Source organism: Silurus aristotelis (genome assembly GCF_946808225.1).
Source record: "Silurus aristotelis genome assembly, chromosome: 3".
NCBI lineage: Eukaryota > Metazoa > Chordata > Actinopteri > Siluriformes > Siluridae > Silurus > Silurus aristotelis.
In genome coordinates, this window is record NC_139576.1 from 13,906,410 (window position 1) to 13,917,749 (window position 11,340).

An 11,340-nucleotide genomic window follows, 5' to 3' on the forward strand; every position below is an offset into this window, starting at 1 on the left:
GACTGTTGTCTTAAGCTTACACTGATACCTGCTGTGGGTTAAAATTGATTTTAATTGAATTTGAAATGTTTATTGAAGAACCTTTTAGGTTAAAAGGACAGCTGAGAAGATCAACACAGACTCTCTCCACTCTATCATGGACATTTACACCACACGCAGGCATCCAACAGCATTAAGGACAAACCCACACATCACTCACACACACACTCTTTACCCTCTGCCATCAGGAAAGCGGTTCTGAAGCATTCGGGCCGTCACATCCAGACTGTGCAACAGTTTCTTCCCTCAAGCCATCAGGCTTCTCAACACAGAAATGAACTTAAACTCAATCACACACACACACACACACACACACACACACACACACACACACACATTCAACTGTGTGACTGATCTGTACAACCTGGACTCAAACACACACTCGTACGCACTTCGCACATCCATGCCCATATTATATCACTTTATTACTACAAACTGTTTACATGCTGTTTTTGCACTTTTTTTTTGACTGCTGCTATTGCTTTTTTGCACAAACCATTTTTTGACCTCCTTTAGTGTTTAAAGGCTCTGGCATGGAGAAGCTGGTGTTGGATCTATGATGATCGCAAATGTTGAGCTATTTTATGAGTTGCTCATTAGCTCCTAGTTTTATAACCACAAATGACTGTATAAGACTGTAGAAAGAACATTACTCATAATCTTACATTCCAGTGCTCATGTTAGTTCTCACTCTCCAGTGTTCTGTATTGTTTAAAGACTATAATTACACTATTGATGTCACCCAAATAAGCATGGTTCCCCTTTTGAGTCTGGTTTCTCTCAAGGTTTCTTCCTCATAACATCTAAGGGAGTTTTTTCTTGTCCCAGTCACCAGGGCTGCTCATCAGGGATTAATACACATCGTTCATCTTAACTGTTAAATTCTGTAAAGCTGCTTTGAGACAATTTCTGATGTGAAAATCGCTATAGAAAGAAATTTGTTTAATTACAATGTTTACTCTCATATTTAGTTTTCTTTTACACACTGCACTGTGTAATATACAGCATGTTTACTAGGGGCACTATTTTGTGTTTTGTGTGTTTGTCCTACACTGTCTTGTGTTGTCTTTGCACTGTCTGTTTTGCACTGTTTGCACCAGGTTGCACACAATGCACTTTATATGGTGAGGACACTTACTAGTCCTTAGCCTTGTGTTTTCTGTTATGTAGCTTTATCTTATCTATGTAGCACCAGGAGGAACGTTGTTTAATTTCACTGTGTACTGCGTCAGATATATATGGTTGAAATAACTATAAAGCTTCTTGACTTGACTTCTTAAAGTGCATAACTGTAATCAAACTCCAACTCCTCCTTATTCTATGTTAACACATTATTCTGAGAGGGGAAGCTGTTACATATATACCTGATAATGATGCTTATATACATTTTATTGAACAAGCACTGAGAAGTATTAGTATCTCAAAGTCGAACGAAGAACGTAAAAATAAATATATTATTAAGTTATATTCTATGTTGAATTGATGGAATTGGACTTTGTATGTTGTTATGTTTGATGCCTAAAAGGCCTAAAGGTCTTGAAGTGATCATGATGAAGGATTATATGCATGTAGAAGCGAAATGAAATTTGTTGTTTTTATATTTTATTAGGTTTTGAATGAATAATAAATGCTTCAGAATGAATAATCAATCTTTTTGTCACTTTACTTGGTGAAACAATTTGTTTCCACCAAGCCATGCACAATTGCGTTACTCAATGACTTATTATTATTATTATTATTATTATTATTATTAGTAGTAGTAGTAGTAATTTATTAATGTATTTATTTGTTTATTTATTATTTAAAAAAATTTACAATAAAAAAGGCTGCATATGTGCCTGAACAACACAACGGGGCGCTGGTTTCTGAGGTGTTCGGATATTAGTCTTTCCTCTTTTTAGTCGCCATCTAGTGGACATTATGGTGAAGAAACACATACTGTTCATCCTGAGAAGAAAGTTGTGGGCGGAGTAACACAGCATCGGCTCGTTCTCATTGGTTTCCAATTAGCAACATCTGGGACGCGGAGCTCCACTGATACAGCGGTGCTGAGGCAGAGAGCTTGAAAGCAGAGATCCAGATTCCAGAATTTAGATAGAAGTTCGGCTGTAGTGGGTGGACGTGAGTAATCTGAACATTTCAAACTGTTTTATTATTGTACTAATGTGTGTGTGTGTGTGTGTGTGTGTGTGTGTGTGTGTGTGTGTGTGTGTGTGTGTGTGTGTGTGACATAAGGTTGGTTAAATACAATTAATTAATTTGAATGCGACCAGGGTTGTGATGTGATTCAATTTGTCATTTTTTATTTACAGTCTATAGAAGCCTATAGTTTACGGAAACAAACGCTTTCTTTAAATCTTTATAAATCATGAAATCCCCATGTCCCACTTTCTGCTATAACTCATAACTCTTTTGTAATAAAAAAAGGGAAATAACTGCTCCAGTGTCCCTAGAAGAGGATTAAATCTGTCTATAATCGCCTTTAATCTCTGCAACTCCTCATCATCACAGATTGTTTTTTATTCGTCAGTGTATTAAAGGGCAATGAAGGGCTCACGTTTTACACGTTTTCAGAAAAGAGAACATAAACAAACAAACAAACAAACAAATAACCCTGTTATGTTACTATTACTCTATTACTAAACATACATCAATGTCGAATTAAGACTAAAAGGCTAAAACAAGCTCCTTATATAAGGATATATCCTTATCCTTATGGTGTCATGTCCAAAAAAAGACAGGGGAAAAAAGGCTATGCATACTGTTTGTATTCAGCGACTTGTAGGAAGCCTGATTGTGAGAAGAGTTAAAGCTTGAGACTGAGCTCCCAGTAGGGTAGCCTACTTAAATACAAGTGTGTCATTATAATAAAGAATATTGGTCCATATTAACTGGACCTTCAGTGTGAAATGTAATAAAATGGCAGCTTGTAATGTAGGTTATCTGAAAGTCACCAAGATGTCAGGTTGAATTTTTGTCTAGTAGGAGAAAGAAAACAGGGGATTTGCAGACTCCTGATCATGGCACAGATTTCTACTTTGTATCTGGGGCAAAGCTGCTCTGCGCTTTGTGCCGTGCTTAATATAAGATGTTCCATCCTGTAGAAAAAGGTGAACGAGAAAGCAAGTACCTTTTTTGGTAAAAGGTTAACACATGTCTATGCTATATGGATTAACTATTTGCATGTTATGGTTATGTATTTTGCTTTTTTGGAATAGATTGCATAATGTCAAAAAAGGTATGTGTGTAATATTCTAATTGCTCATTAGTATTTGTATTTAACCCACTGGAATCCTGTGTGTTAACCAAAATCCTTCTTTATTTTTTTATTGTTCCATTCTATTTAAATTAACAGAGTAGATTAAGTGCTTAATCATTATTCCAATTAGAATAATCATAAGTCTTACTTTAAAAATTAACAAAATTTAGAGGAATAACAGATCAAATCCTAACATGAAATATACAATCGCTACTGGCAAGCTTTTAAATGTTTTTAAAATTAATAAAATAAAATCCTAAAAGACTCTTTATGTGATTAAACACACATTATTCAATTTATGTTCACAAAGTTTTCTGATTAAATGGGATATGAGGTTTTACATTTATGGAATTTCAATTAAACCTTTTCTATAGTGAATAAAAACAGAAGGATGCTTTGCACCTTAAAAAAAATCCTATTGACTAATAATATCATATTGTGGTGTTCATTTGAGACAGTGGGTTAAAAAATCCAGAAGTTGAAAGTAAAGAAACTCACAACGCTTAATAACTTTTATTTCTGCTGAATTAACCTCTCTGTCCTTCAGAAGTTAAGTGATACATCGATCAGGCATAATATCATGGCATTATAACATTATGACAGGTGAAGTGAATAACAGTGATTATCTCTTCATCATGGCACCTGTTAGTGGGTTGGATATATTAGGCAGCAACTGAAGATCTTGTCCCTAAATCTAATTTGTTAGAAGCAGGAAAATGGTAAGCATAAGGATTTGAGTGAGTTTGACAAGGGCCAAATTGTGATTGCTAGATGACTGGGTCATAGCATCCCCAAAACTGCAGCTCTTGTGGGCTGTTCCCAGTCTGCAGTGGTCCGTATCTATCAAAAGTGCTGCAAGGAAGGAACAGTATTGAACCGAGGACAGCGTCATAAGCAAACAAGGCTCATTAATGCATGTGGGTAGTGAAGGCTGGCCCGTGTGGGCCTGATCTAACAAACCAGCTACTGTAGTTTAAATTCCTAAACAAGTTAATGCCGTTAATGCTCAATGGGTCAGGATTGTTTTGGTAGTAAAAAGAGGACCAACACAATATTAGGCAGTTAGTCATAATGCTATACCTGGCTGTTGTATATATATTGTGTTGTAGTAGTTATAAATAATGCTCTATTTATCACCTTAGCCACAAGAGCTGCTATGATCTTGCCCATGCATGTGCTCTAAATTTGTTTAGTGATTCATAAGAAGCTTTGAGTTTTGAGTGTGGATGCATTTTAAATTCTTTTTTTTGTGCGTGTGGTGGTGACTTTTTCATTTGTAATGTGGTCCAGCAGGTAAAGATAGATGCAGCAATTTTAAATCTGTAGTCAATACAATATTTATTCAGAGGAAAAACCCCAGGTCCTGTGGCTCCCAAAAAGTAATAATATTTAACCATTCTGTCTCTGTCATTCATGCTGCTTGTCACTTGAAAAATTCCTGCTCCTGCACTAGAATTCAATGCTTTTAACCGAGGCATGTATTTTTTTTTATTATTATTAAAACAAACATTAAAGAGATGGACCATATGTGTATGAATATTTAGTAAAAGGAAAAAAAACTGTTACTGTAAATGCAGCTTTATTACATTCAATTACAGTTATGGAAATAAGACATGCCTGCTCTTATATGTTGAGATTTATCATAAATAGATTAATGTATATATGTTCCTGATTCAATCTGGACATGCATTTTGATACACACCTGTTTCATGTCAGTTATGGAATAGGAGTATGAACTATTTAGATCAGGGATACACACACTTTCAGCATGCAAGCTACTTATAAAATGACCAAGTCAAAATGATCTACCTACTATAAAAATGCATAAATAAATATCTATTTTTTAAATGTCATGCAATCTACCCACACTACCTTTGCGATCGGCCGGTAGAATGCGATTGACGTATTGGGCTGATTTAGAGACACATGCAGCTCTTTACTCTTTAAGGAGACAAGGTCTATGTATGTAGTTGGTCCAATCTTCACCACATATAAACAGACAATGCATTATAGAGTTACATCACAGTGTGTCACTTTTGGAATGCTGACCCACTTTTTCAGAACGGAGTGAATTGATTTGTGCCATGGTAAACACACCCAAAAGCCAAGTTACATTTCAAACATCTTACATGTTGAAAATGTTAGAAATCTAGTTAGGTTGTATGAAAATATGGCCTTTAATTTTAATGAATCTCCCAGCAAATGAGCTGCATTGAGCTGCATTGAGCTGTACTCAACTGCAAAATTCCAAAGATGTAACCAAAAAGGAAAAGAATGATTAAGAGTACCATTACCAGACATTTTTGCAGACATAAAGTTTGTGATATTAATAACTTGCAGCTCACATCTTCACCTGGAAAAAGACATCTACTTGGGTCTAATGCCTTCTGGAGAAAACAAGAAAAAATAGTGCAACCCTTCTTTTTATTATAAAAATGGAAAGCAATGCATTTACAACAGAAACATCTGCGGTATATTGACACATGACAAAGTATATCTTGTCAGGCAATAAGTATATAACAATGCTGTAAAAGAACTACACTCTCTCTGAAATTTTTTTCCTACATCACATGTCTGCATGTCTCTGTTTTACACCTTGTCTTGCCTATCTAAGTTTGTCCTTTTTTAATTTTGATAGCTATGAATAAAATTATATGTGGGCCACATGGGATCGAGAGGGAAAGAACAGTGAAAATATAAGAGGTCAGAATGTCCCAAGAATATTTTTTCATATAGTTAGTACTGAAATATATCTATTTTAAATAAAAAATTCAATAAGCTGGTACCTAATGTGTTCATGTGTTTTACAATTCTGTAGATTTCACTATCAAGGAAGAAGGTACTCAAGTTAACACAGTTTGGAAAAATGAAGAAAAAGGGGTATGTAGGGGTGATGAAGCAGAGTAAGTCAGCTATTGACATTACACAAGGAATTCTGGACCTAGAGGATATTTGGTGAGAAATGATGCTACTAACATGTCATGTGCTGTTTTAGAAATTAAGTGGATATATAGTTATATTTAGATACTTTTTGTAATGTATTTTGATTTTGTAATTAATTTAAAACCATTCACATTGTTATCAAATTTGTAAATCCTCCTCTTAGCTGCTTCCAGGGCAGACTAAGAACCAGGTCATTGTCACATGACTTTCTGTCAGAACAGCATCAATCAGACTCTGAACCACTACGGGCTCTTTCCCAAGAAAATGTCCATGGAAAAATCCAAGCACTGCAAGTGAGTATGCTACAGTTACAAAGCGAGATGTACAGTTGAATTAAAAAAAATAGAGTAAAAAGCACTTACTTTCTCTGTCCCTTGGTGTTTAGAAGAAGCTACAGACACAAAAGATGAATCTAGGCCCACCACCTCTGGTGATTGCTATTAAACAAATGGAAGACCACCAACACCCATCTAAAGTCCTGACATTGTCAGAAAATCTGCCACACAAGGTAACATTTACACACAGACCACCCATATGCCCGTTAACTAATGCACTCTTACCTTCATTGTCAAAACTATTTAAGTTTAGACACTGATATTTACCAAGTAAACTTGTATTCATAGGAAGTGGTATTCATTCATTCACACATTTCTAGTGCACACAATCATCTATTTGCATTTTATTTATGATTTTTTTTATTCAGTTCCACCTGAAGTCTTCCTCACAGGGAGTTTTACCCCATTCAATCAACCCCATACTGCCACTGTTTTGTACTTCTCCACCTTCACCTGGAGTAGATTTCAACACCCTTCCCCAGTTTATTCCTTGCCTGGACAACTCTGCTGCCCGTCATCGGATGTCCATTAAGCCACGGAATCAGCGAGCCAGCACTAAGAGTAGAAGAATACCCACCTCAGTAAGTCTGAATCATTCATTCCAAGGATTTTAATATTCAAATAAAACAATTTTTTAGGAAGCAGTTTAATTAATGTTTGAGTTCCATTTGCCTAAAAACCTCCTACACCTGTCTCCCTGGACAGGATGGAGGCAGACCTTGCTCGGAGAGTATGATCATCCTGGAAAGGCCTGAGAGTAAACTACAGGATGGGATAGATGACCCCAAGGAAATGCCCCATGCGCGCTCCTACTCCTCACAGATCATTAGGCCAGGAAAGGGTCTTACCACTCCGGCAATCAAATGTCCCACTTCTCCACTAAAATTACTGAAGAGAGCTGATGATTATCACCTACATGCTGTATGTCAATCTAAGGAAAAGGAAGAGTCTGCTCTGAGCATCTCTGCAGATGTGGGAACTAAACAGATACTGAAGTCAAATGTAGGAATGGTTGCTAAACGTCCTAACTCAGCAGGGCCAACCAGACGTAAGGGGAGTGAAAACCATAAAGAAAGTCTGTATAGCTCTAAACTTAAGGGTGTTGAAGGCAGTGCTGTGTCGACTGAATATACTCCGCACCCCATTTCATTAGGTACTCAGCAGTCTCATCCTGAAACTGACAAGGAACAAAATACAGTAGCAACTCATGCTAAGAGCAATGCATTGAACCGAAGCAGAGTCCAAGACACAATACAGGAACATCAACTTCAAAGCCAGCCTATTAAACCCCTTTTACAGCACAGAAATGCATTACCTCTAGATAACAAATATGAGGGCAGAAATATACATCTAATCTCCTTAATGCAACATTCTAGTGGGGAGGGCTGCCTACATGAGTCCACAACCCAACAACGATCTTCAAGTTTTTCTGTCTCCTCAGAGAATATTCATGAGAGGCAAAGAACTAGAAGCTTTAATGAACAGGTGGAGCAAGCAGGAGGAAATAAAGAACATGTCCTTTCACTTATAAAACCTTCAACAAACCTAAAAACAATGGATCTACACAAGAATGCACAATTAAAAGCTATAGAGAATGCTACATCACAGACAGGCGCATCAGCGATATCAACCAAACCGAGAGATCTGAAAATAATTGTGTCTGCTGGTCAAGAATGTGGTGATAGCCTAGAAAATAAAACCTGTAACATGACAGTGGAGACTCAAGGAGAAGTTGAAGAGGTAGATAAGGCAAATAAGGAGATGAAAATGAACACGGTCAGTGCAGAACAGAAAGAGGAAATTAGTGCAGAAATCAATGTCAAACAGCATAACACTAAGGTCAAGACTACTCCTTGGCTGACAGAATCTACTAATCATACAGCTATAAGCCAGAATGACAGCAAAGTTGGGCCAGAAAGAGAAACTTACACAGTTCTCAGAAGTCCTCCACTAAATAACAATGAGCTCTTTATCGTTGCTGAGTGTCCAGTATTCCCCAGTATTCGACCTCAGAGTGCCAGAATGGACCAAGAGAAAGCTGAACTAATTAGATTTCCTGGTAAGTCTTTAGTGTTTTTTAAAACTCCTTTCAGAAATATTTAAAATTACAGATTTCTCAGATGGAGCAGGGGGGTAAAAAAATATTTTGATGCTATGATGTTAAGATGATATTTCACCAGAAAGCAATTTGTGTGGGTCACTGTAGCCTTTCAAACTTGTACTTCCAACTTTTTTCTGGACCTGAGATCATTTGCAGTAAGAATGTGTTGCAGTGAAGTGTTTGGTCAAGTTGAAAGCTAAAAGCTGATTTTTAACATGAGTGTGATCCAAGGAACTGATCTCAGTGCCTCCTACGAATGATTTGTTTCATGTAAAATAAAATGACTTTCTTAATGACATATAGAGTGTTTAATTAAGTACAATTAATTTGATTACAAACTCAAAACTCATTTTGAGAGGTAATTGAAAACCAGCTGTTTGGACTAAAAGACAAATTAATGCATCTGGATGGGTTGCCAGATAATTTCAGAGCACCATAAACACAAGCATTTACAACCTCATTCACTCATAAGACAATTTAACGTTGCATGCACAGTAGCAAAGAAGTATTGAATTTCAGTCTTTTTTCAGTCTATTTACCTTCAGTGCTCCTCCCCTAATCTATCCAGGGTACAGACTTGAGTATTCCGGCCAAATGTGAAAATGTCCTTTGTGTGAGCCAAATGTGATTCAGACATTGGCCCTATCAGATTTGTGTCCTTTAGTTCACATTTAACTGCCTTACTCATTGTTTCCACTGCTCTTATTAGTTCTTAATCAACTATACAAACATACTGCAGATAGTGAAGCTATTTTCCAGTGCACTCTGGAGTTTGTGAGTCTGTTTAAGAACAGTAAATCACATTGTCTTAACCTTCAGTTTGCCTAAAAAAAAAAAGTGTATGTGTGTGTGTGTGTGTGTGTGTGTGTGTGTGTGTGTATGTGCGTTTGTGCATTTTTGCAATTTGAATATATATACATTAAGCACATATTAAATGCCATTTTATTTTACAGATTTGCAGGCTTCAGCAGGTTCACCTGTTAACATCACTAGGAGTACACCAGTGTGTGAAAGGGAAAAAAATCCTCTACAATCATGTACAAAAGAGTCAAGAGAGGCATCCACTGAGCTATCCTGGATGACTATGGCTCGAGAAAAGACTAAAAGCCTCCACCAACTCTTTACAAACACATTCAATGACTTTGCTGGCCTCCAAACAGTCACACAACCTACTGCATCCCCTGGAAGCAGAATCTTTTCACAGCCCAGTGCAGGACCTGTAAGAGTCAAACATCAAATATCACCTGTACAACCCCCTGTCACTTTATTAGAAACTGATATACCAACTGAGCATCCTCCTGTAAGCGGAATACACCTAACTCAACCACCAACTCAAAAGTCTCCTATCTGCCTTACAAAATCATCAATAAATCATTCAGGAAGAGTAGATTCATCCTTAAAACAAACTTTTGCACCAACAAGTCAAATACAAACAACTCATTTCAATGAGAGACCTGGACAACTGTCTACCCATTCAAATACTAAACAAGTGCAACTGACAGGCATGTATATATCACCTACCCAGTTCAACCCACAAATGATACATGCAGCACATCAGCAATTATCTGAGCGGTCAGTACAGCAGGCCAATCCAATTCAGCCATTTCTGCCACAAAGTGTGACAAAGCCTCAAGTTTCACAATCCCTTCGCTTATCACTGAGCCCAAAGCTGACACCCCATCAGCCTGCTCATCAATCGCCCTCACCAGTTTTGCAGCACAGGCCACTTAGGGAAAACCTGTCGGCTTTGCCTTTAGGGAAAATCGACTGGATTTCAATGCCACAGGGAAAAAGACCGGCAGAAAGCCAAGCTCAGTATACAGGAGGTCTTGGGAGCAAAACATTACTTATTGAGCAATGGCACCACCAAAAACCTGGTGCGGTCAAGGTGAGGTTCTTGGATTTTTGCTTTATTCTCAGTGGATCCCACAACTAAATGTATGTCCTCTTTGTTTTGTACATAGGAAGTGGACCAAAAATCTACACCAGACCCCCAAATGTTCAACAATCAATCTTTAGATGATTTTCTGAGTGTTTCCAATCAAAGCAGGTTTACAGGTACTTGTCTAATGAATAGGTGTGCACATGAAAATTAATGCAACCAAAATTCTGTTTCTAACTCATTATACTTAACTTTATGCCTATCTTAGAATTACCAGTTTCTCCTGGTCCCATAAGGCTAGACCGAGAGATCAAATATCAGAAGAAGACAATACCGCCACTGTCACCATCTTCATCATCACGTCATCAGTCATCCAGTGATAGTCGGCAACCTACCTGGATGGAGCTGGCAAAAAGGAAATCTATGGCCTGGAGTGATAAGGCTATGGACTAAATAAGTAACTAATGTAACTTACTACATTTACAAATAAATTGTAAAATGTCAGGAAGGACTGAGAAGACACATTATGTGATCTATCAAGTTTGTGCTTGTGTGTGGGTGGGTAGATGAACAAGGAGTGGAAGAAGAAAGCAAATTCAGGAAAGTACAGGAAGAATGAAAAGGTTCTGCAACTCCCAGTGCAACTACACATTGTTTTTCTCTATTCCATTGGTTATATTGTTCTCAGGTTGATCATGTTGGTGTTATAATATATAAAAACATTTTTAGCTAAATATGAATTTTTCCTTAACTTTAATTATAGGTTGATTTGTTAAAATAC

The 11,340-nt window shown here is 37.1% G+C and overlaps 1 protein-coding gene across 3 annotated transcripts; it reads left to right on the forward strand.

Moving 5' to 3' along the window:
- Positions 1-2,015: 2,015 nt before the first annotated feature.
- Positions 2,016-11,258, forward strand: cracdla (cracd like a). Of its 3 annotated transcripts, none has more exons than XM_083535499.1 (10): positions 2,016-2,160; positions 5,937-6,001; positions 6,117-6,253; positions 6,405-6,534; positions 6,627-6,749; positions 6,945-7,157; positions 7,282-8,635; positions 9,631-10,565; positions 10,642-10,735; positions 10,828-11,258. In XM_083535499.1, exons 3-10 carry the CDS (start codon positions 6,165-6,167, stop codon positions 11,010-11,012), a joined length of 3,123 nt encoding a protein of 1,040 aa, XP_083391625.1. In that variant the 5' UTR covers positions 2,016-2,160; positions 5,937-6,001; positions 6,117-6,164; the 3' UTR covers positions 11,013-11,258. The 3 variants fall into 3 exon arrangements, with proteins under 3 accessions (XP_083391625.1, XP_083391627.1, XP_083391626.1); XM_083535501.1 differs by having other exon boundaries at positions 5,937-6,253; positions 10,828-11,025; positions 11,126-11,257; XM_083535500.1 differs by lacking the exon at positions 5,937-6,001 and having other exon boundaries at positions 2,140-2,160.
- Positions 11,259-11,340: the final 82 nt, after the last annotated feature.